General features: G+C 40.3%; 1 protein-coding gene and 1 long non-coding RNA gene across 2 annotated transcripts; both read left to right on the top strand.

The window, feature by feature from the left end:
- Positions 1-13,422: 13,422 nt before the first annotated feature.
- LOC122649570 (uncharacterized mitochondrial protein AtMg00810-like) lies at positions 13,423-13,833 on the top strand. The gene has a single exon (XM_043842773.1). The coding sequence runs from the start codon at positions 13,423-13,425 to the stop codon at positions 13,831-13,833; it is 411 nt and encodes a 136-aa protein (XP_043698708.1).
- Positions 13,834-16,524: 2,691 nt separating this feature from the next.
- On the top strand, positions 16,525-26,613 carry LOC122648726. Its single transcript, XR_006331122.1, has 3 exons — positions 16,525-16,535; positions 20,936-20,940; positions 26,377-26,613. It is a non-coding gene; the product is annotated as an uncharacterized LOC122648726 (long non-coding RNA).
- Positions 26,614-26,681: the final 68 nt, after the last annotated feature.

The following is a 26,681-nucleotide window of genomic DNA, read 5'->3' as shown; positions in this document are numbered from 1 at the left end:
GGGAGTTGGGCGGAATAGCTGCTCCGCATCCCAAACCACTCTTGGGTGTGCAGTACTAAGTAATCCTAGCCAACACCACATTACTGACTAACGATGGATGAACATCTTTCTTAGAGGTACTTAATTGGACCCCCTACCTTTGTATATGGATTTGCAGTCCAGATTTTTCTTTCTAAAACCAGTCATGGTTCCATTGCCTATTTGTCTTTAAATTATTATTGTTTGCTAGCCAACCCTTTAATGCTTGCTTTTGGATGCTAGGGCAATGTTGAATTTATGAGTTTCCTGCTTGACATGAATCTCACTATTTAGAAAGAATACAGTTGGAATAGCAACTAACATTTTATTCCTAAAAATAAACTCAGAATTGTCTAAACAAGAGATTTTCTTGACAAAAATAGTTGTCATTAAATGGTGTTTCCTAAGAATGTGAGTTCAGATGATGATCTTATCAAGAATTTTATTTTGTGCCACAACATGCCTCTGAATGCTAATTGGATTTAGAAATTAGAACAAGTTGTGGAACCTAGGTGATCTAGCATGTATAGTTTTGTTATCTAATGGGTGCTTAATAACTTGCAATTGTATTCCTTGATTTGATTCTCTCAATTAGAGAGTATATAAACACAATACAAGGGAGAGATCCTAGCTAATCTAAACTAGGAAGAGATTACAAAAAGATTACAATCAAATATTGGGTTTACATATACAAGGGATTGTGTTTCATAAGGTAAGATATTGTGACCACATGTGGAGATCTATTATCACATGTGGGTGACTAAGAAAGGAAGGATATTTTTGTCGATATCTCTCAATACACCCCCTCAAGGTGGAGAATCAGTGGGCCAAATCTTCAGCTTGTCCCTCAAGAAAGTGAAGCACGTCAAAGCAAGTGGCTTTGTGAGTGTATCTGCCAGCTGATCATGGGTGGAGATGAATTGGACTTGCAGTTGCCTTTTGGAGACACGATCATGCACAAAGTGGAAATCGATTTCCACGTGCTTGGTACGCGCATGAAAGACAGGATTGGCAGACAAATAGGTGGCACCAATATTGTCGCACCACAAGATCGGCGGACCAGCCACCGAGTAACGAAGCTCATGCATAAGGGACTCCAACCAGATAAGTTCGGCCGACGCATTAGCTAGGGCCTTGTACTCGGCCTCTGTGCTAGAGCGTGCCACAGTTCTTTATTTTCTGGAGGTCCAAGAAATCAGGTTGGGCCCAAGGAAAATAGCAAATCCACCTGTGGACTTACGGTCTGCACTGTCACCGGCCCAATCAGCATTGGAGAAGGCCTGAAGAGAGTGGCTAGGTGAACGCTCAATGAGAAGGCCATGGGACTGTGAGCTTCGAAGGTAACGAAGGATCCTTTTAACAAGTTGCCTGTGATCCTCCGTTGGAGCGTGCATAAACTGACATGCCCTATTGATCGAGAAACTGACATCGGTCCGAGTGTCACATATTGTAGAGCTCCAACAACAGACTGATATTTAGTAGGGTCAGACATAAGAGCACCCCCTGAATCAAATGGTTTATCTATAGTGGCCATAGGTGTCTTGACCGGTTTGCAGTCAGCCATTCCTAAGCACTTCAATAAATCAAAAATGTACCGAGACTTGGTCAGGACAATTCCACGAGAATTCTTAACCACCTTAATGCCTAGAAAAAAATGTAGAGGGCCAAGATCTTTAATTGAAAACTCTCCAGAAAGCTGATGCATGAGGGAATCAATTATGGCAGTGTCACTGCCTATTATGATAATGTCATCGACATAAATGAGAATATAGCAGGCATGACCACCTATGTGTCGGATACACAAGGATGTATCCGTCTTGTTTCAATCCATATAGTGGTTTATGCAATTTGCAGACCGAATCTGGATGAGATGTATCAACAAACCCAGGAGGCTGAGTCATGTAGACTTCCTCAGTTAAGACACCATACAAAAATGCATTACTTACATCCAGTTATCTAATGGACCAGCCTTGGGACACAGCGATGGAGAGAACCAGACGGATCGTAGTGGGCTTGATGACTGGGCTAAAAGTCTCACCATAATCAAGCCCATTTTAAGGCTAGAATCCTATGATTGGCATGAATGATGCCGCAAATCTAACTCGAAACTTCACTAGCTTTGCTAATTGACAACCCTAGCCAAATGTTTGGATTGATGCAGTGAGCATAATTTCATCGGTATACATGCATTATATGAGTGAGAGAGATTTTCTTTCTTAGCTTTAGAAGAAATATATATAGATCAAAGTGGTTGAAATTGACCACATCACTGTGGTGGGAGTGGCTCCTTTTGGCCTAAACAATAATCCCTAAAACCTCCATTAATCAATAATGGTTGGTCCTATATATCCTTCTTACGTGAGACGTACGTATGTCATGCACTTTTGTATAATTGTAGTTAGTTATTGTTATTGTTCTTTTTTCCTGAGCCATTATTTAATTAAGTACAACTTTATGTGCTCATAATGCTTCAATTATTTGGAACTCATGACTTCTAGAGGTACTTCCACTATTTTTTTCTCTCACATTTTTCTAATCTATGAGCTTTGGTTGGTCTTGTCGTTTTTATATCCACTCATCAATATTTATTTGAAAAATACTTAACCCTAATTTAATTTTTATATGCACTCATCAAGGCAGAGAAGAAGATCCAATGTGAGTGATGGGTAAACCCTTACCATTACCAACATGCAATTGGTCCTGACCATTATATTCATCATAATGCGATAGAGAATGTAGATCAAGCGTGACATGATGGCTAGCACCAGTGTCAGGGTACCAAGGAAGAGGGGAGGGCGGTGATGGGTTAGGTAATAGTGGTGGGTTGGGGTGATGGTAGGGCAATGGTTGGGCTGCATAGGCCATGTGTGTGAGATAGGTATAGTTGGCAGTAAGTATAGATGGGTAAGAAAGTTGATTGGGAGGAGCAAATGCAGGTTGTTGACGATAATAACACCGATCTGTTGAGTGATTAGTTCACCGACAAATAGAACACCAAAAATGACCAAGTTGGAACTTTGGAAACCTCGACCACGACCACCACGGCCCCTGCCTCCCCTACCACCATGACCACCACGTTGAGGGGATGTTGAGCCGTAAGGGCCAGGAGAGGAGCGTTGCACAATGTTTGCAGATGGAGAGGATCCGCTGGATGTAGAGTCGGTCATTGTAACTTTGTTGAGAGAGGTGCCATGGAGGAACTCATGGCTTAACAACATTGCATGAAGGTCATCATATGATATTGGATCGGTCCTTGTCAACAGAGATGAGACCATAGCCTGGAACTCACATGTGGATATCTATTATCACATGTGGGTGACTAAGAAAGGAAGGATATTTCTGTCGATATCTCTCAATAGTGCTCCAATGATGAAGATATGACTCATGCACTTTACCACCTGTAATTGATGCTGTCTACATTGTTCTTATAGAAACATAAATAAAAGCAATATTGCACAACTAAAGATTCCTTTTCTTTCTTTTATCCTTGGGTGATCAGGTAATCTTGTTGTAGGTCCAGTTTCAATAGCATATCTTGTTATGGGCTGAAACCTCAAACTAAGGCCAAAGGCAGATTCTTGAGATTATTAAGGGAGAAATAAAGGATTGTAAGATGGTGATTAAGGGAGTCAAGACAGTTCAAGACCTGAGCTGTGTCAAATCTCTAGGTCTGGCAACCTCTGCCTCGTCTTCTAATGACATCTCTGAGGTGTTCTGGTGTAAGCCTCTATCTACTTGGATCAAAATAAATATTGATGGTAGCTCTCTAGGGAACCCTGGAAGGGCAGGTGCGGGAGGTGTTTTCCGGAATCACCAAGCGCAAGTGGTCTTTTCCTTTAGCGGGTTCTTGGGGATCTCTAGCAGCTATGTGGCGGAGTATGAGGCCCTTCTTGGTGGTCTCTTCAGTGCCAGGGAGATGGGGTTTAGAGAGCTATAGATTGAATCCGACTCGGCTTCAGTGGTTTTGTCTATTCAGTCCTCGAACATCCCATGGTTTGCTCGACAGAGATGGATGGTTCTCAAACCATATCTGGACTCTTGTAACCGGAAAATAACTCATTGTTTCAGGGAGGCCAATCCCATAGCGGACTACTTGGCCAAACAGGCAGTGAAATCAGGTTCTTCAGTGATCAACTGTGTTCTTCCTAGACACATTGTGGAGCATTTGGCTCAGGATGCAATGGGTCGGCCGAGATATCGGTTTTGGTAATTGAGTGTAGCTCCCCGGAGTGTTTGGGGTTGTTTTAATTTCGCTTATGGTTGGTTGTTGTGACTGCTGATTTTATTTTCTATTTAATTCAATGATCCTTTAGCAAACAAAAAAAAAAAAAAACCTCAAACTAAGGAGGTTTCTGGTTTTAATTTTTAGAATCATAACCCATTGTTACCTTTTTTTATTAACAAATTGTGTGGCTCTCATTTCCTTTTCCAATGGTTACATACCCGAGAATGAGGAAACAAAAGCTTTTCTAGGTCTTTGCAGCTGCTCCATTGTCATCTGTTTTCTTCATTAGATAGCATGTTGTTACTCCCATCCCCATAGTAAGAACACTCATTTTATTACTCGTAGGAGAAAGATTCTCTCAGAGAAATATATCGTATCCATTTGATCTTTCTTTTCTTGATCTTGTTATCGTGTAGATTGGGAATTTACAAGGCTTGAACACACCTTCAAAAAACGTGCTCTCCTTTCATGGACCTTAGCTTGCACTTTCTATTAAAACAGGGATTATAACTGGAATTTTCTCTCACTAGGAGTTTTATAAAGAAAACAGAAGTCGTTTGAATTGGAGCTCTGATGAAGATATTGCTCTTCTGATGCTCTGAAGGCCTTTCCAAAAGATGTTGTCATCAGATGGAAGAAGATTGCAGCTGCAGTTCCAAGTAAATCTAAGGTTTCTTGTATGAAAAATGGTCATTGACTTGAAAAGGGATTTCTGCATCTCAAAAGCTAATACATTATTCAAACAAGGCCTTAAAAGAAATTGGGTAATTCGCTCACAATTTCCTTGTTTTTTTTGTACAATTATAATGAGGTAGTGTTGTATGTCAGACATCTACGTGATTAAGATATTTATTTGGTGATCCTACTTTTCTTCTCTTTCCTTTTGCACTGGTTGTGAATACTTGTGGGCCTATATTATGATTTCAAGTTATTGACAGTATTCTTGTGTCTCGGAAGAGGAAATAGTTTTGGGTATAATTGTTCTACTCCTTGTTCATTTCAAATGTTGAAGAGAAACACATTACACTTTTTTCTTGAGAATTTTGTAATATTATTGATTTTGCATTATGATTGATTTCAAATTCAAGCAACAGACTTCCTTTCTGAACTGTTGTTGGACTTCTCTCTCCAAATGTTTATACTTCCATGCTTTAAGACAACAAATATGATATGAAAGAAATGAGTCCGTTATCCTCAAGGAACATATAGAGTTTCTTCTTTGCAATTGCAACAATTCCGCATTTCATGCTTCTATCTTATGGATATTTATTCTTATTTAACTGCAAAAGAAGAACTTCCTGAAGTAGAAAAAAACACTTGAGATTTATTAGTACCGAAATATTCATAATTATAAGACAATATTGTTGATCTCAAGACGTAATCTCCTTAAACACTCTCCATGAACTCCCCTCCCATCTCTTATCTACTCATTCTCCAAAGTTCATTCCATGGTCTCTCTCTCTCTCTCTCTCTCTCTCTCTCTCTCTCTCTCTCTCTCTCTCTCTCTGTGGATCTCCTTCTGCCAAGTAATTTCTCTATTCCAAAAACTCTCCCTCTCCCCAAACATATGGCCATACATGCAAATGCACGTGGATGTTTACTAGTTTTAATATGTAAGTGAGTTATTCTTTTAATCTTCCTTAAAAATTCAACTAAAAATAGTTGTAGATCATCTAATACACTAGTTTTCTTCTAATCTTCCTTAAAAATTCAACTAAAAATAGTTGTAGATTATCTAATACACTAGTTAAGTACTCTGATTAGGGTTTCAATCCGATCAGGTGTTTTTCTAGGTATACTTGTAAATATGCTTGTGGATAAGATGTTTATACATTTATATTTAAATCTACATGTATTTGCATTCATCGCAATCTCGAATGTTCATGTATGTAACTAGATTTTGGTCACATTTGGGACACGTCGACTGTAAGGCTATGACTATTGTTTTTAGCATCCTTGCATCATTCCTTGCATTCATCACAACCTTTGTAAACTCATGAGTGTAACTTGACTACGGTCGCAACTAGGGTATGTTCAAGAGTGGAAGACGACGACTATTTCTGCTTAAGCTCTATATCTCCTCCCCAGTATATGGACTAATGATCCAATCTGATCCTCTCCGAATCATTAGTTTAAATATGAGTCCAGCCTTTTTTAGGGGATTAATAATAAAGTTTTTAATGAGAGATTAAAATTTAATGAAGAGATACTACTTTTAAAAAATAAAAAATCTCTTTTACACAAGATAAGTGGAAATAAAAGTTGGTATGGAATCAAAATTAAATGACTATTGCAGAATAGACTAATGGAACCTCAATATAAATAGAGGAGCATGGAATACATCAAACAAAGAAAGCATGTGATTGGAAGAGGACTATTAATTTGTCATACTTTAAATTATGGAGTTTATCTATAATGTGCAATAGCAATGATAAATACATCTAGGGTAAAGTAAGACTCAACTTGATAGACAAGAGTTTTACATGGTAAGGCTCATTTCAAACAATAATATAAACAATTAGTGTAAATATATTTAGAAAAATGTTTGGGTAATCAAACATTTTCACTCTTAGTTATCCAATGATTGCATTGCTTCAAGGCTTCAATTAACAATGTTTGTATATGGTCAAAGAGGTTTTGATGCTTCTTTTGCATATGAATCTTTATTTTGTCCACATCTACTAGGAGGGTAATAGAGTGACATATGGTTTAGCTGATTTTGCTTGTGCACACAATGTCATTTTTTCCTGTGATTCATTTTTGTTTATATCTTTGAATTGTGGCAATTTTTATATGAAGATAAATTCAGATCTGTTGTTATTATCTTGGTTTAAACAATTATTATTCTTTCTTTATTTATTTATTTTTTATCTAAACAATTATTTTTCTTTATTTATTTTTTGTGGGGGTTGAGGGAGGTGAAGGCTGCGTTTTGTATGCATTCTGGGTCGTTCATATTCTCGGATGATAAAAATATTTGTTTTTATCATCCGAGAATGCAAAATTGACCTAGAATGCATTCCAAGAATGCATACAAAACACAGACGAAGTGTGAAAAGTATGAATATTAATACTTTTATGTTGAGTAACGGGTAAGGCTAGATGTTTCCTGCCTTCCTATAATGTAGATTTTCCACAAACTACACAAATGAAAAGACAAATACTAATCTTTTTACAATAAACTAAAATCTTAACCTTCTAATTTCCTATTGGGCAATAGATAAATGGAAATAAATTCCTTACCTGATGAACAAGAATTCGAAATGTATATGTCGGTTCACCGCCATACTGTGAAATTGGTTGAATTGGAGTGCCTAAGGGATAGTTAGTATTAACTTGTACAAAACCTGGACACATAATATTGTAACACCCAGTTCTAGGGGAACCATCCACCTTTAACAATTGAAAACCAAAAGAAATAGAAAAGTTAACAAATTATACACTAGTTCAATAACTAATTTTTATTATAAATAAGTGGGAGGTTTGAGTAATTAAAGAAGAAGAAGAAATTTTGAAAACATACACTCCAAAGTGCAAATGATCGTGTCAGATTATCCTTGTATAAAATTGGATTTACCTGATAAACAACATGAAAATTAGAAAATTTAAGAGAAAATAATTACTCTATACAATGATAATTCAAAAGTTTAAATAATCCCAATGTAAAAAGGATAAAGTTTTACAATAGTTGATTGGACTAAAATGAATAAGTAAAAGAAATTGTGTGATATTTACATTTGTTACTATTGTTGCGATTATGGGGCCGTCTTTTGGGAATGCCTGGGGGTGTGACTTATGTGGAGCACATGGGGAAGGCGGTTTGGGCCGGCGAGCTTGCACTAGGGGTCGATCATGGGGGTTTCCTTGGTTTCTCGGTGTTGCACCATCAAGCCCAGGAGGCAGCGGCTCTTCCAAAGTCTTTCATTTCTGTAGTAAGATCTACACTACCGGAGGTTGTGAGTCTACCCTCGCCGGTGCGCGATGCATCACTAATGAGAATCAAGATCCCCCAAGCGGCGTATGTAGCGCAACTGGAAAAGCCTAGGTTCTCACTTCTGGGGAGGATGAACTTCCGGTTTACTTCGATGGATAGGCTTCGAGAGGCCGCTAGGGGCTGGGGACTGAAGGAGGGAGTTCTCATGAAGTCTCTTGGCAAGAGTTTTGTTATATTTAGTTTCCTCAACGAGGAGGAAATGACAAACGTTTGGAGGCGAAGTCTGTTTCGAGTAGATGGCTAGTTGTTGAGATTCCAGCAATGGAGGAAAGATTTCAAGGTTGATGATCAAACCATCACTCACAGGCTAACCTGGATTTGCATACCAAACCTAACACAGGAATACTGACATGAAGATGTCTTGCTATCAATTGCAAAGGCAGTAGGGAGGCCTATTGCGATCGATAAAAGAACAAAAGATTCATTCTAGGGACATTGACGACTCGATCACCTGTGTGGAAGAGGTCTACGTCGAGAGAGAACAGGAAGGCTCTTCAGAGATGTTCGTTTTCAAGCAATCTGTGGTCTTCGAGGATCCTCCGTCCCGATGCTCGGTATGTCGCCGTTATGGGCATCGGGGGGATTCTTGCAAGGACCAAGTGAAAGGCAAACCCGCAGAGGCTGAAATCCCAGGTGCGGTTTATGTGGATACACAGGACCATACTAGGTGTCAACAGAGGGTGTGCCGCCCAAGGCCTGCTCCGGTCGGGTCGACGGAGGTTCAGATTGCTGGGGACGAAGGTCTTTCCATTTTGGAAAGAGAGGCACACGTGGCAGTATCAGCGGCTAACTTCTCGGGAGCAGGCTGTTTGGGGGAGGAAATCCAGGAGAAATCTAATAACAACCGTGTGCCACCTAGGCACGTATCCCCTTTCTCTAGAGTTTCAGATTCACTCAACCGTGCAGTTGCAAGTTTAGAAGATCACGCAAGCAGCAGTTTCGATCTCCTCGACGATGTGGCGCCTGCGTCAGCAACTCGGCTTGACCCAACTGAGGTGGCAGCCCATCAACTTGATTCAAACCGGGTTGGTTCAATTTATCTAAGGGAAGGAGACCAGCTAGATGTCGTTCTTTCTCCCATCTCCGTCTCAAGTCGAGACAACGGCAGAACGGCGGTGGTTGTGCATACAGAGCCTGCTCCAGAGGCCGAGCAAGGGGGTGCTGCCCAGTTCACGGAAGTCACTCATTACCGACAGGTACGGGGAAGCACATAGAGCGTGCAAATATCATCTCGGGGCCATGACGTGGTAAAAATGCGACAGAGGTGGGACTAGTTGATGAGGGTTTGGCTGGTGACCAACATGAAGGCGCTCCAGCAGCGCGCAGCGCAATCCCATGTTCTCAGTGATTATGAAATGTTTCTTTTGGAATATAAGGGGGGTTGGGAACACAAGGGCACGTGCGCATCTAAAACTATTTGTGAAGGAGAGTAAGCCAGATTTCCTGTGTTTAGTAGAGCCAAAGATTGGGACTATTAAGGGTATATATGTCTTTCTCCTTTACAGAACGCATGTGACTAAAATCCTGGCTGAAGATCTCCACATGTGATATGGAATCCTACTAAGAATGGCAAGTCAATTTGGTTCCCACATGTGATATGGAAACCTCTTGTGAATGGCAACTCAGTGAATCACTCCTATACTTCTATATATATTTTATGTAATGTATTTCCATGTAAATCCATATTGGATCCTTTGTAATGTGCTCCTATATAAACTCTCTTATTAGAGAGATCAATCAAAGAATGAAATTCAACTTACTAATTCCAATATGGTAATCAGAGCCACAACTCCAACAAGTGCCCTAATCCTCTAAATTTTTTTTTTCTCTACACCATGATGGAAGGTGCTCTCTCCTCCACGGTTTCCGGCGCCATCTCTTCCTCTTCCACTGAGTTGCCGAGCTTACCTTCCTTCCCTAATGCACATCATTACATCTCCATTAAATTAACATCGAAGAATTTTCTGTACTGCCAGACCTAGATAGAACCGTTTTATGATGACCTTGATCTATTTGGTGATGTTGATGGAACCAATGTCTGCCCCACCGATCCAGCAGCTACCGCTCACTGGCGGCGTCAGGACTCTATGATCCGCAGTCTTCTCCTTGCCTCTCTCTTTGAAGAGGTCTTCTCTCTGGTGCTTGGTAAGTGTAGTAGTCGTGAAATTTGGACCACACTCTGCACCGCCTTCTTTGCTCCCTCTGAGAGTCGCATCATGTCCCTGTCCATGGTACTATAAGACTTGGAACAGAAGCCCGATGAGTCTATTTCGTAGTTCTTACAACGTGCCAAGGCTATTGCGGCAGAACTTGCAGCATCTGGGCAACCTCTTTGCCCCACTCAGTTTAATCTCCATATCTTCAGGGGGCTCAAGGCAGAATTTCGTCCTATGGTGTCGTGTTTACTTAAACGCACGGACCCTATTGAGTTCCTCAATGGTTCGTTCTTGAACAAACTCTCTCACACTGAGTCCTCTGCTGTTGCTCCTACATCTCCATCGGCAAACACTGCTCAGTGCACGCCCATGCGTGGTGATTCCAGTGCTGCCCTAACTAACTGCGGTGGTCATGGTCGTGGTGGTAGAGGCCGTGGTGGTCAGCCCTATGGCCGTTTTTGGTGCACCATATGCTGTCGCACAAATCATGGCACGGATCGATGTTTTTATCGACAACAACAAGGCTACCCCAATTTCCCTCAACTATTCTACCCACCCACCGGCCCTTACCCTACCGCCCATTACACCTATCCCACCACCCTACCTCCCTACGGCAATGCTAATCCGCCACTACTGCCTACACCACCCCCCTCCCACTCGCTACCATGGTATCCCGATTCGGGTGCCACTCACCATGTAACCCCTGACCTTCACTCTCTCTCACAGTATGAAGAATACAATGGATCAGATCAGCCTCGTGTTGGTAATGGTAAGGGTTTGCCTATTTCACATCTTGGTCATTCATCTATTCCCACTATTTCTAATTGTTCTTTGTGTTTAAATAATATTTTGCATGTTCCTGTAATTTCTAAACGTTTGCTTTCTATTCATCAATTTGCGCGTGATAATAATGTCTATTTTGAGTTTCACTCGTCTCATTTTCTTGTGAAGGATCAGGTCACCAAGTCAATTCTACTGTCTGGTCCGAGTAAGGGTGGTCTTTATGAGTTGGATCTGCCTTCTCCTCCATCTGCAAATGTCGTTGTCTCTACTTCTCTTGCTATGTGGCATCATCGTCTTGGTCATCCTCATGAGTGTCTCCTCCGTTCCATGCTCCGCTTAAATAATTTGCCTTGCACTTCTTCTCATTTTAGTTCTCTTTGTAGTGCTTGTCAGATGGGGAAAGCTAGTTGCCTGTCTTTACCTGTTACTGGTAGTCGTAGTTTATTTCCTTTGGACCTTATTTTTAGTGATGTTTGGGGGCCTTCTCCTACTGCCTCTTGTAATGGTCACCGTTATTACATTATTTTTGTGGATGATAATACTAAATACATTTGGTTTTATCCTCTTCTATGCAAGTTTGATGTTTTTACCATTTTTATTCAATTTAAAGCCCCTGTTGAAAGCCTATTTAAGCGTAAAATTAAGTCGGTTCAGACAGACGGGTGGGGAGTTTCGCACTCTTCCCTCCTTCTTTCTTCAATTGGGCATTTCTCATTACTTGTCTGCACCTCATACTCATGAACAGCAGGGCAATGTTGATTGCCGCCATTGTCACATAGTTGAGACTGGGCTCACACTCCTTGCTCAAAGCAATGTTCCAAGAATTTATTGGCATTATGCTTTTGAAGCCGCTGTCTTTCTCATCAACAGGATGCCATCTTCGGTCTCCAATGGTGTTTCCCCTTTTCAACTTGTCTTTCACAAGGTTCCTGACTATTCCTTTTTACGTGTGTTTGGTTGTCTGTGTTTTCCCTACCTTCTTCCTTACAACCATCATAAGATGGATTTTATGTCTTCTCCCCTGTGTCTTTCTCGGTTATAGTCCTCCCCATCATGCTTATCACTGCTTCAATCCATCTACTGGTCGCTTCATCATCGCCCGTCATGTTCGGTTTGATGAAACCGTTTTTCCTTTCTCTACATCCATTCTTGGTCCACCACCACCCACGGCTTCTCCTCCTACTCATCCGTGGGGTGCTACACCTGTTCGGTTACCTCCAAATTGTTCCCATGGCATTCCCTTGCCATGCCAACCATCACCACCGACGTCACCTTCCCCACTCCCTACCCCGCTGCCCCAAGGCACCCCTCCCCACTCCCCATTACCCTTGCCGAACCTCTCACCAACACCCTCGCCTCCTTCCCCGCAGGCCAAGTACCGCCCTCTCCAAGATATCTATGCCACCACCCAATCGATTAACACTCGTTCTCGTGCTTTGACGGTTAATAGTGCTACTGACGTCTCTGTTGAGCCTACTTGATTTACACAAGCCTCTAAGGTTTCAGAGTAGCGTGTGGCTATGTCTGAGGAATTTAATGCTTTGATCCGCAATGGTACTTGGAGATTGGTCCCTCTTGCACCCCACCAAAATCTCATAGGGTGTAAGTGGGTGTTCCGTATTAAACGAAAGGCAGATGGCACTCTTGAGCTTTATAAGGCTTGGTTGGTTTCTAAGGAGTTTCATCATCAACAGGGTCTTGATTATGGCGAGACCTTCAGCCTCGTAGTTAAACCCACCACCATTCGCAGTGTTATCTCTATTGTAGTTTCTCAGGGCTGGCCCATTCGTCAGTTGGACGTCCACAATGCCTTCCTCCATGGCCGGCTTGAAGAGGAGGTTTATATGTCCCAACCTCCTGGCTTTGTGGACTCCAACCATCCTCATTATGTATGCAAGCTTGAGCGTTCCCTCTATGGTCTCAAGCAGGCCCTGCATGCGTGGTTCCAACGTCTCTCTGAATGTCTTCTACAGCTTGGTTTCCATGGCTCCAAGACGGACACTTCTCTGTTCATACGTCGCTTTGGTCGCCAGATCTATTATATTCTTATTTATGTGGATGATATATTGTTCACAAGCAACGACTCCAATGAAGTTGCCACTCTTCTCAAATAGTTGTCATATGAATTTTCGATCAAGGATCTTGGGCCTCTCCATTTTTTCTTGGGCATTGAAGTGGTGCCCCATTCGAAGGGGTTGTTACTATGCCAATCTAGGTACATTTCAGATCTGCTACATAGGGCTGGCATGAGTGATTGCAAGCCTGTGTCAACTCCCATATCCACATCCACGAAGCCTTTTGATTCAGGGGGTGATGCCATGCCCAATCCAACTGATTATCGATCTATTGTTGGGGCCCTACAGTATGTTACACTCACTAGGCCTGATGTTTCCTTTACGGTTAATCGGGCATGCCAGTTTATGCATTCACCTACTATTGCCCACTGGCAGCTTGTCAAGAGGATTCTGCGCTATTTGAAAAGCACCCGAACTCATGGGTTGCTGTTTGATCGTTCCTCATCTAGGTCTCTTCAGGCATTTTCTGATGCAAATTGGGCTAGAGACAGTATAGATCGGAAGTCCATAGGTGGATTTGCTATTTTTCTTGGACCTAATCTTATCTCCTGGACGTCATGCAAGCAGCGCACTGTTGCTTGATCATCGACTGAAGCTGAGTACAAATCTCTGGCTAACACATTTGCGGAGTTAATTTGGCTGGAGTCTGTCTCTGTTTTGCGAGTTTGGCTTCCCCTTATCGGGTCCACCCATACTCTGGTGCGATAATATAGATGCGGCATATCTCTCGGCCAATCCATTCTTTCAAGCCCGCACGAAGCATGTGGCAATTGATTTCCACTTCGTGCGGGATCGTGTTGCCAAACGCCAACTTCAGGTCCAATTTATGTCTACCAAGGACCAGCTTGCTGACACATTCACCAAACCCCTTGGTACTGTCAGGTTTCGATTTCTTCGAGACATGCTAAAGATTCGCGTTCCTGAATCTCCACCTTAAGGGGGTGTATCAAGGGTATATATGTCTTTCTCCTTTAGAGAACGCACGTGACTAAAATCCTGGCTGAAGATCTCTACATGTGATATGGAATCCTACTAAGAATGGCAAGTCAATTTGGTTCCCACATGTGATATGGAAACCTCTTATGAATGGCAACTCAGTGAATCACTCCTTCTATACTTCTATATTTTATGTGATATATTTCCATGTAAATCCATATTGGATCCTTTGTAATGTACTACTATATAAACTCTCTTATTAGAGAGATCAATCAAGGAATGAAATTCAACTTACTAATTCCAACAGGGACAGACAAATGTCCCAGGCATTTTTTCACCACGGCTAGTATGAACTCAGATATCATCGCAAATAAAAGAGTGAACAACCTATCGAATATTTGGTTTCTGTGGAAGGAGGGACTGTCGATGCCAATAATTGTCCTTGAGTCCGATCAGCACATTACTCTTCAGGTTGAAGTGAACAATATTAAAAGCTTCATTTCTGTGGTTCATGCTAGTTGTTTGCGGGTGACTGGACATCATCTTTGCTGTGATTTGGTGTCGCTAGAAGGGATCTCCTGCCCCTGGCTAGTGATTGGCGACTTCAATTCCTACTTATATGCAAATGAAAAAAAAAGAACCTGGGCGGTTCAACATGGGATCAGCCGAAGACTTTGCAGCAATGGTTGATTTAGCTTCTCTGACGCCGCTCCCCTCTTTGGGCAACAAGTTCACCTGGACCAATAATCGAAAAGTGGGGAATGTTTAGGCGGTTCTGGACCACAGTTTCTACAATGACGCGTGGTGGCAGCAATATGATGGTAGTTTGCAGCGGGTTTTGATTAGGGGCTCCTTTGATCAGTCCCCAATCTTGGTTCTATGCAATAATTTGCCTCGCTCGACCAATGTGTCATTTCCCATGCAGCGTTTATGGATGGAACACGAGGAGTTTCAACACTTTTTGCAGCGTTCTTAGGCTGAGCCGGTTTTGGGTTCCCCCCTTTTTGAGATAGCAAAAAAATTGAAGCGCCTCAAAGGTCCTCTTCGAGAATGGGCTAGAGGGGTGTTTCCCCATGTTGATCATGAAGTCTCTCGCACAAAGGCTAGTCTAGAGTCCATACAAAGTTTACTAGATGTCGTGGACTTCTCGTACAAAGGCTAGTCTAGAGTAAAAAAGGAGGACGACATGGTTTTGATGGATGCCAGTGCGGTAGGAGTTGCATGGTGGCCCATTTTGAAATTTTTTTCAAACATGGGGTGTTTACCAGAGATACTGATCTACTTGTAGTGATCCCTTCATTGGTCTTTGACGCAGACAAAGAAATGCTAGCCAAGATCCCTTCTCAGGAGGAAATTAGAGAAGCGGTCTTTGACTTAGACCCTACCAGTGCGCCGGGCCTAAACGGCTTTCCAGGCACGTTTTTCAGAGTTTGCTGGGATTTTATTGGCATGAACATCTACCGTGGAATCCAAAATGTTTTTCGGGAAGGAGTGGATACAAAAGGGATGAATTGCAATTTCTTAAGCCTAATTCCAAAGGTTGAGAATGTAAATAAGGTGGGGCAATTTTGGCCTATTTGTTTGGGGAATTTTTTCTTCAAAATTATCCCAAAAATCATGGCAACTAGGTTATCTTTGATTTTGCACAAGTCGATTTCGGCAGAGCAAGGAGCTTTCTACAAGGGCAAGGTGATTTTCGAGAACATAGGGGTGGCTTCGGAGTTAACGAACTTGATGGCAGCTAAATGCAGGGGTGGTGGTATGGGTATGAACCTGGACATCCAAAAAGCTTTTGATTCTCTTGAATGGGGTTTCCTATTTGACGTTCTATGTGCGTTCGGTTTCTCTCAGCTGTGGATTTGGGTGCTCCAAATCCTGCTCTCTACCAGGATCTTCTTGCTTATTAATGGAGGACCCACCGGTTTTTTTGGGGTGGAAAGAGGTTTGCGACAAGGAGACCCACTATCCCCTCTTCTATTTATTTTATCAAAAGAAGTCCTATGCAGAGGACTTAGTGTGATTCGTGATAGGGGGTGGATCACAGCCCTACCAGGTTCTCGCTAGGTTTTTACTCCCTCCCATCTCTTATATGCTGACGAACTCTTTATTTTTATGAAAGCAGACTTGGTGAATGCATAAAGGGTTAAAAACTTCCTGGAGGTCTACGGGGAGTACTCGGGTAGGTGATAAACCTAGCAAAGAGCAAAGCTTTTTTAGGGTGCATCTCTGTTGCTCGTAAACAACGGCTGGCATTGGTTCTTCAAATCCCGATTTGTTTTGTCCCAACCAGATACTTGGGGGTTGAACTGCTGAAAGGCTGAGTGAAACGGGAGGTTATACAACCCCTTGTCGATCAGTTCAAGAGAAAGTTGGCCTCCTGGAAGGGGTGACTATTATCAATGGCAGGGCGTATTATTGAACTGATTTGATCTGTAATGGGAAGTATCCCGGTGCATAATTTTTCCGTTTACCTTTGGCCAGCGGGCACAATCGACATCATGGAGAGGTGGATTCGCAACTTCATCTGGTCGGGGGAAGCGGATCAGTCTAAAGCCATCACTGTTCGATGGGATAGTTTGTGTAAGCCAAAGTCTAAAGGGGGCTTGGGATTCGTCGTCTGCGCGATCTGAATTTGGCATTGATAGCCAAGTTTGCTTGGGCCATTAAGACAGATAATTCGGTTTTCACAGGTTTTTTGAGAGGAGGATTTTGAAAGTCGATGGTCTCCGTAAGGTTTGGGAGTTTGTTGAATCGGCCGAGCGGTGGGCGGTTGGTAACGGCAGTTCCATCAAATTCTAGTCTGACAAATGGGTGGGTGGCCAAAGTATTGAAGAATTGTTGCTTCTAGCCCAGATCCCACGTTCCCTATCTGCTTTGGTTTCTGATTTTTGGGTGGCGGACAATTGGATTTTTTCGGAGGTGAGGGCCGCAACCCTTAAAAATATCTTCACAGTGATCCAAGGTTTGGAAATCTCAATCTCTTATAGAACTGACAGGCGATTTTGGGCTCATACAAAACCAGGGGCTTTCTCTGTTAAGTTTGCCTGGGATGTGTTGAGAGCGAAGGCGCCTACCCTTGCATGGGGTTGGGCAATTTGGCATCGGGATCTCCTCCATCGCGCGTCGGTGTTTGGTTGGCGACTTGCTCATGTGACGACAAAGTGTGTCGCAAGGCTGTGCCTTTGGCCTCTAGATGTGAACTTTGCGCTACCGCTTGTGAATCAAAGACCCATTTATTTTTGGACTGCATTTTCTTGGGTCATGTTTGGAGGGAAATACTATATTTCTTTAATGTGAATTGGTGTAGGTTCCCCTCTACTGAGCTTCTTTTATCTTGGTGGCGCAGAAAATCTAAGGTGGTCCCTCTTCCCAAAATATGGGAGGTACTACCTATTGTTGTTTGCAATCAAATCTGGATGGAGCACAACAGGCGAAGGTACGATAATTTGAAACGAACTCCAATGCAAGTGGTGAAAATATGCTTCAGAGAGGTTGCGGATTGCTCCCGCGTTAAGGGGGTACAAATCAAGTCGGTCCAGGACCTTACTTTGGCAAGGAAGTTCAACATTGCTATAGAAAAATCTCCATCGAGGGAAATTTTGGAGGTAAGGTGGATGCAGCCCCCCATAGGCTGGTGGAAACTAAACATCGATGGGTCATCCTTGGGTAATCCAGGGTCTGCAGAAGCAGGTGGGATTTTTCGAGACTATCTTGGGTCACCTATAAGATGCTTTGCATCCTATCAGGGAGTGGGCACTAACTTCATGGCTCAGATGGGCGCCTTCTTTGTGGGAGTAAAACAAGCTCAGGAGTTAAATAGTGATAAGCTTTGTATTGAGAGCGACTCGACAGCTATGGTTTCATCCATTCTTTCTCGCAAGATTCCATGGTGCTTCATGCAGACGTGGTGGTCGGTCACTGCTTTCCTTGACTCCATACAGTGGAGAATCACCCACTGTTACCGGGAAATGAATGTGGCTGCGGATGCACTAGCTAATCATGCTGCCAAATCTATAACTTCTACTATTTGGAATGTCTCCCCTCAGTTCATAGTTCAGGCGACTTCTTGGGAAGCGCTCGACCGCCCATACTACAGGTTTACTTAAGGTTGTTCTTGAGTCAAGGGCGTTCGACTGTTTCACATAGCTTCTGTGAAGTTTTCTAGGTTTTTGCCATTTTGCTGATGGTTAAGCCAAAGGTAAAATGGTAGAGATCGGAGTTTTTTTCGATAGTTTTCCAGTCATACCTATAACACTTTTCCTTTATAATCAATACATACCTTGCTGATCATTAGCAAAAAAAATAACCTTTATTACTATTTATAAACTTTATATTAATAATAACATAAAAGCAAATTCTCATCTTTGAATCTAAATATTTCAATAACTCTCTATATCACTGATTACATAGTAATATAAATTTATTCTTCAAATTACTACAAAGTGATATCTCTTGTGAAAGTTCTAGCATTTAAGCATATAAGTTATGTATTTTGAATGTGAAACTTGAGTTAAAGAAAATTGGCCTTTAAAGATGAAACAAAAAGCCCTATCCTTGCTCTATGTATTAACTAAAATAAAGATTCCAACAACAAACACTATAAGAAATCCTATTTTTGCCGACGGTTAGAAATATGGTCCGTAGCCAAATATCATTTTCTACGACGGTAAATATAGTAGCGTAGCAAAATATTGTTTTCCGCGACGGTTCTTAAGTGTCCGTCGTGGAAACTCTAATTGGGCGATGGAGTATATTTTCCCATCGTGAAATTCTATTTTTTCCGACGGTTAGAAATATGGTCCGTAGCCAAATATCATTTTCTACAACGATAGTAAAATATTATTTTCCACGACAGTTTTTAAGTATCTGTTGTGGAAACTCTAATTGGGTGACGGTACATATTACCATCGCGGAAATATTAACAACAGTACTAAAAATACCGTCGTAGAAAATATCATCTTAACAACGGTCAGAAAGATACCGTCGCTAGATTGCCTTAAATTTTTAGCGGGCTCCTTAGTTTCCAGCTTCCCGCTTTCTTCTATCCCATTCCCTCAAGAAATCTGTCTCTCTCTCTCTCTCTCTTCCTCTATAGCCAACCATCTCTACCCCATTCCCGCACGACGGAGAAGAGATCAGCGGTCAAACGCTAGCTCCTCAGAGTTCTATTCCTCATCGTCATCACGAAATCGAAGTGGAAGGCCTCCCTCTGGTGATTCCTAGCCTGTTGCCATTGCTACTGGAGTACCTCCTTTTTCGGATGAGTTTTACATTTTCGATCTCAAACCTGCCACCAACAATTTCAGCTCCGAAAGCCTCTCTCATCATGAAACCCTAACCCCCAATCGGACTCACACCTCTTTGATTCCCTAGCCCCAACCCCTTCTCTACTATCGCCTCCCCCATCTCTGCAACCTTCCCACTCCCTTCTCTACTGTCCGCCTCCCCCCTCTGAGCAGTTGCCTACGGTGGAAACAGAGTTCTCTCTGCAAGGTTTGTCTCTCTCTCTCTCTCTCTCTCTCTCTCTCTCTCTCTCTCTCTATTTAAGGTTGAGGGCAATGTTTCCATTTCAGAGTTTTGTTGAGCATTTTTTTTTTGGGGGTTTAAAGCTTTGTATATGTTTAAAGCTATAAGCATTTGTACAGCTTAATTTTTTCTGGGTTTAATGCATTTGTATATCGTTTAAAGCTATAAGCATTTCTGGGTTTAATTCTTACTAGTGTCTAAGAATTGAGTAGATTAGCACTGGTCCATTAGGGGGGAATGGCAGAGATGGTTTTGAGCAGAAGGTCTTTAAATGGTTTTATTTGTGATTTTCGTATAAAAACATTAAACCATGGATGAGGCACTTCCCAAAGTCTTCTATTTCTAAGTTTTTTCTCCTCTTGCTCCACCTGGTTGTTAAATCAAAGTAGGAGGTATCATTAATCTGTGCAGTACTTGATTATGGCATTAGGCTTAGTTGTGAAAATACTTAGCAGTGAAATTAACTGTAACTTGTTTAGAACCTCTTGAACAACTGTTGCCTCATTATAGAACAATGCCACTTCAATAATATAATCGGCAGCGGCATCATCGATGCTTGAAGGCTAATTACTTAGTAGTAAATGAGCCAAGGGTTCAGTATTTCCTGATCTCTAATAAACAAACTGAAATCATTGTACAATCTTACATGTTTTACCTGCAGATAGAGATGAAAGTAACAAGCATTCAATTAATGGACAATAATATATAAATATAGTTTGTATTAATCATATGTATCTGATCACCCGGCATAGGAGGTGCAATCTCTAATATGATCCTTGCTCTTACGATAAATACCAAACTGCCCTAGTCCACCTAAAACTCCATAGAAAAGTTCAGAAGTTTTCTCTTTTGAACAAGTCACAGAATCTCCTCTCTTCCTTCACTCCTAACAATCTCCAAACAAGACAAATCTCCAGGTAACCCAAAATTAAAGATTCATTTATTTAATATAATTCTTTTTATTCTAGGTTCAAAAACAACAAAGTACAGAATCTACCCACAAGGTAGGACTGCAGGACCAGAATTGGAAACTATTGATATCTGATAAATCAGAACTCAGATGTGGTGGGGAACAAGGTCGAACAGGCCTCTAAGATGGATGAATAACTCCTTTAAGTGTGATTGAGATCCAATGGTTAAATTAGGAAATATAGACAAAGTTCTGAAATTAGTAAGTAGGTTCGGAATTAGTAACTGACTAATTTTCAATAGAACTAACTAGTGGATGTGGTTCAACTTCTGGTCAATGGAAGAATACTAATGGTGGAGGAACTATCCAAATAATCTCAAAGATCTGCTAGACAGATTGAGAAATATAAGGAAGGAGAAGTTTCAGCAATAGAACTCCAAGAAAAGGTCAGAACTCACAATATATCAGCAACACAACTCCAGTAGGTTAAGGAACAGTTGTAGGGATTAAGCGTTTAATGGAAGAAAAGAAAGGGAAGGGTATATGCCAAGGCCTCTCACCTATGGCCTAGGTCAGCATCTCACAGCTAAGAAACGCACAAACCCAAACTTTTATTTAACTTCAAAAATGTGGGGAAGGCGCTGTGGCCCCTTACAATAGATAGAGGATATTAGTTGCCTCTAGAAAGAAACAGAAAATAGAAAGTGTCTTGAACAGTCCCCGCACATAGAATTGGGATGCCTTGGACACTAAGACAACTTAAAATTTTAAAGAATAGAAAATAGAAACTACTAGGAACCTTCTTTATATGTAGAAGACAGGTTTCCTTTTTACAGCAACAATACTAAAATAGAAAGTTTCTAATTTAAAGATATTGGAACTAAAATAGAAACTCTATCCACACGATTCTGGTTTTGGGTGAACCAAAAAACACCCAGACCATGGCTGGTATGGCCTGAACCAGAATTGGTTCAGTTGAGGAACCATAGGCTATGGAGAGCCTGGTCCTCTTCTTCATGGGGCTGTATTGCTTGGAGAACATTCTATCTACATCATTTTCCATGCTGGATTCTAAAAGCCACACACACGAATCTAAACAAAATATCAAATTTCAAATTACTAACTCCAACAGAGGAGCCTCATGCACTAGGTACACCCCTTCTTTTTTTTTTTTGACTCCAACAGAGGAAAGGTTGTTAAGATGAATGAGTATACTCATTCGAATTTTAATCTGATCATGTTTAATGAAGACTATTGGCTGCAACTCTGGAATGGAGCACAATGGTGAAGATCTGAGCTTTAAAATAGAATGGTAGACAAAGATGTCAATGAGGTATTCAGAATTGATTAGAGAGCTTACACTTTAGCAGAGAATATGGCTTTGAATGGGAATGGACTGGCCTTGAGAACTCCTAATGTCTCTAAATTAAAATGTTTCTAATTCCAATAAATCATACTCTTTGTGTAACTTTCAATTTCTAGAATCTCAATACTTTGAATCACTGTTTGATCAGCATTGCTGATTTATGCAATTTTAGCAGAAAACCCATGTAGGTTTTTTTGGTGGCAATTCATACTTAATAAATGTTTACGCTCAAGTGTACTGGTTAAAGAACCTTGACAGGTGTTTTAAAAGAATAATTATCATGATCGCTTTGTATCTAATTAGAGTCCTCTAATCCACATGCTTCACTCCTGTAGTCCTTTAGTTAAATGAAGTCTCAAATGCTATGCTGCTCTCCTTGTCAGTAATGCCCCTCACATCTCTTGTGATGAGAACCACGTGGTGCAAGGCTTCTAGATAATGGGAAGCTTTGGATATCTCTGTAGAATATTCATTTGTTCCTACTACTGCTCATACTATGTGCACTCTCTGGAGTTATCAAGACTCCGTTGTAGCATTAGCTAGATGCGACCATCAATTATACTATTATAGCTTCTTTAAGAGCATAAATCTTGAACTCTAGCAAAAGGACTAAATATAAATTTCTATGAAATATACACATCACTCCTTTTTCGTCCCAGTATCTGGTCAAATATCTAACATTATAGAGATGAACAAAACTTCTAAATAAGTTGCTGAGGTCTCTTACACACATTATGTGAGGAAGCACCTTGTGAGCAAATAATGTGAGCGAATGCTAAATTAAACATATGGAAGTTGACTGGAACTTTTAGTTTTCTTGCTCTAATTTGGGTCTACAGGTTGTGTTTTACTCTCCCTTTCCCATTTTTTTGTGGCAGCAACTCAATTTATCCATTCCTGCAGTGCTCTCTATTATGTATGCTAATGCAGTATCTGTCCTGCTTCCTGGAAAGGACAAGTTACTTTGATATATTTTCTGTATAAAATGGAAAAGGACTATTAAGTCCATGTCCATGCATCTCCTTGAGATCATTTCCTTACTATAATGTCATATAATTAAGGGGAGCAAAAAGATCAGGAAACACCTACCATCTTTCTTTTCAGCTTATATTATGACCCATCCCAGACCTTGTGGTCATGGTTCGAGTCTTTGGAAACAGCCTCTCTGCGAAGTGGGGTTAAGACTGGGTACGTTATGACCCTTTCCAGACCCTGTAGTGGCAGGAACCTGGATATGCCCTTTCTCAAAAACATATTAATGATCTATGATTTATTGGTGGTAGACGACGGCTGCGGCAAAATGAGGCTTGATTAAATTGAAGTGTTATCATTGCTTGTGGGAAGTGTTATACATGGTGGAATATAAAGCTGAGATACATACTTTAATGCTTTTCCATATGGCTAATCTCAAGGGGGCCTTATGGGATGGATAGGGCTGGTTTTGCATTTCAGGGGTAAAACCCTTCTATTTTTTTTTTCTTCTTTCAATTATAGTAAAGCCCTTCCTATAGGCTTACTTTGAGGAATGAGCTCTGTTATATTTAATAGGTTTTTTTAAGATGAAAAACACCTACTCTATTTAAGGTTGTGTGCAATGTTTCCATTTCAGGGTTTTGTTGAGCTTTTTTTTTTGGGTTTAAAGCTTTGAATAGCGTTACAAGGTATGGCTCTCTCGATCGTTACAAAGTCATATTTCTTGTAGTGAAAGAAAAGGAAACCTAACTTCGTCTGGCAACTATATATAAAACCAAACTAAAATACAAACTACTAGCTAAAGAGAATAAATAAAAATCAAATCTTGATCTTATGGCTGTTATAATCAAAATTTGTTTGATCTTTTAGGTTCAATTCGATAAACAATAACTATTAGATTTTCTTTTTCGAGATAAAAGAGCAAATTATGAAGACTTAAACTTTGATAAAATGAATTAACAAAAGGAACACCAATAAACTAACCATTAATTTGGAGATGAAAATATAGAAAAAATGTATTATTTAACAAGAGTAGAAAGTGCTAAAAGTAGAAACATAGAGTTGAAGAAAATTGTCCCGCAACGATGAAACAAAATGCCCTATCCTTGCTCTATGTATTAACTAAACAAAGATTCCAACAACGAAGAAAAGAAAACCTAACTTCGTTTGGCAACTATAAAACCAAAATAAAATACAAATTACCAAATAAAGTGAATAAATAAAAAGCAAATCTTGGTCTTATGGCAGTTAATATCAAATTTTGTTTGAGCTTATAGGTTCAATTCGATAAACAATGTTACCTTTTTTTTTTCGCTAAAAGATGATTTGTATTAAGGAGAAAGAATTAAAAAATTTCAACCAAAAAGAGAAACAGGCAAGCCGCCTGAAACTACAAACACAAGGAGCAAAGCTAGTCCCTCTCACATTCAGCAATGCCATCAATAGGAGGAACTGACTTGCAGACAAAAAACAGCAAGATCAAAAAACACGGAAATGGGGTCAACCCTGAGCATCCATTTGTAGGTCATGCACAATCGACCGAAGAAAGTGAATCATTAACTATTAGATTTTCTTTTCAAGATAAAAGAGCAAATTATGAAGACTTAAAAGTTTGGTAAAATGAATTAGTCAACAAAAGGAACACTAATAAACTAACCATTAGATTGGAGAGGAAATATATATAAAAGAAATTAATCGAATGAAATTATAGAAAAATGTATTATTAATGAACTAGGGAACTGCTGACCTATCGTCTGTCCAGCATGTATAATATTGATTGGCCTAGTAGAACCACTTTCTAGGGCCATTATAGCTTCACTGTATTGATCCATTAAAACATTTGGGCGGTAAATACTCATTAGGGTGCCAGCTCCATGGAATTTTCCATCGGTTTTGAAGACAGCAACCTAATTACGTGAAACAATATTATGCTAATAAATCATTGAAAATAAAATTTCTTAATGAAAATTTTAAACAAAAAAGCCTCACTTAGCAGAGTTAACTTACATGAAATTGAGCTGGGTCATTTGAAAGTGGATTAAAATTTCTATTACGTCTTTTTGAAAGTGACTTTGCTCTTATCAGATCTTCTCTTTGTATCCTTTTTATGGGAACTGTTTCTGCTGGACATCCTTCATTTGTGCAACTATCTCTTAAAGGTATAATATGTGATGCAACATTATCTAGCATTGTTTTTTGAAAAGAAGTAGTTTCTTTTAGGAAAGAACTAGGTTTCATCTGTTAAGTAAACACTTTGAAATGATTAATAAATTTCCAAATAGTTAACATATAATATAATTATTTCAAATTAAATAAGAAAGAGTTAGAACTTGTAACTACAACATATTTGTCAACAAAATTTAAAATTAACTATTACAGTTATTCCAAAGAAATTCTAAGAAACAACATAATTAGTAAAAGTGAGTTTATACTAAAGTGAGAACTTTTTTTGTTGTATATATTTGCGAGAGCCACTATGACATGTGACAATTAAACGATGTTTATAGATATGAAAAATGCTCTCTCTCTCTCTCTCTCTCTATACCCTTTGAACTGACCCCATGTCCCTCCTGCATGATGCCCCATCCCACACCCCTATTGGTGCTTTACGTGAGAAGTGTGCCTATCCTTCTCCCATAACATATACATCAATAAAAAAAATTAGGTCAAAGCAAAGCATAGTATGGTTCCTCTCCAATAGTTGATTCTAACTTGATGGAGAACAGGAATAAATAATTTAATATAGAAAACATGTTTCCTGGTATTCATACAAATGTAACTGGTGTAATTATATTTTATATAATCTATGTTTATTAGGGGGGATAAACTGTGGTATCAAAGAGAATTTTTCCCGCTAAAAGGTCTATTAATGAATGAAAGAAAAATACAAAACAAAGAGCATTTGAAATTGTGGTATAGATGAATATAGTAGATTATTGGTGACCATAGAATGTCATTTTTCTAGGAGTTTTAATAGGGAGTGATACAGTTGGATATAAATTTCCAAAGGAGTGGAACTGTGTTGAATCAAATGTTTTAAGTTCATCCAAGTCATTAATAAATGAAGGGTTAAATACACATGCACCCCCTAAATCGTTCAAAACTTCCGCATGCCCCCCTAAGATTCTGACAATTCCATACGCACCCCTTGATAATTTCTTGCACACCCCCTACTTTTCAAATTATTCCATATTTAAGTCCATGTTGTGAATATCATATGTTAGACATTAAATTTTTTTTATTGGCCAAACTACCCGTCACCCCTGCAATTTGAAAAGACATTTTTGCCCAACCCTCATCTTCCCCAAATCATCTTCTTCTTTTACAAATGTAGAGTCGAGGATGAGAGGAGGAGGTAGAGGCCAAACTACCCTTTCTTCTTTTCTTGGTTAGATTTTTCAAGAATTTGGGGAAGAATCAATTTAATCAGATTCTAACCGATGCTTCCATGGCCGAAAGGGCTGCAGAATGGGGGTTGGTAGTCAATTCAGAGTTAGCAATAGGCAATCCCAAAGCAGTAGGACTAAGGTCGTCGGAGATAAAGGCAAAAATTCAGCAGAGTAATCCATGGAATTTATAAGGTTATCTGAAGAATTTGGATCTGATTCGGAGTTCCCGAGAGTCTCACAAGAGCTGAAGGATGCATTGGCTACACTACGTACAACAGATATTTGTTGTATCAGATGGCACCAGACCAGATTGCCCAATAGTGTATGCAAG

This window comes from Telopea speciosissima, chromosome 1 (genome assembly GCF_018873765.1).
Source record: "Telopea speciosissima isolate NSW1024214 ecotype Mountain lineage chromosome 1, Tspe_v1, whole genome shotgun sequence".
Taxonomy (NCBI): Eukaryota; Viridiplantae; Streptophyta; class Magnoliopsida; order Proteales; family Proteaceae; genus Telopea; species Telopea speciosissima.
Note: the sequence above shows the minus strand (reverse complement) of the source record. Positions and strands in the feature narration are given on the sequence as shown.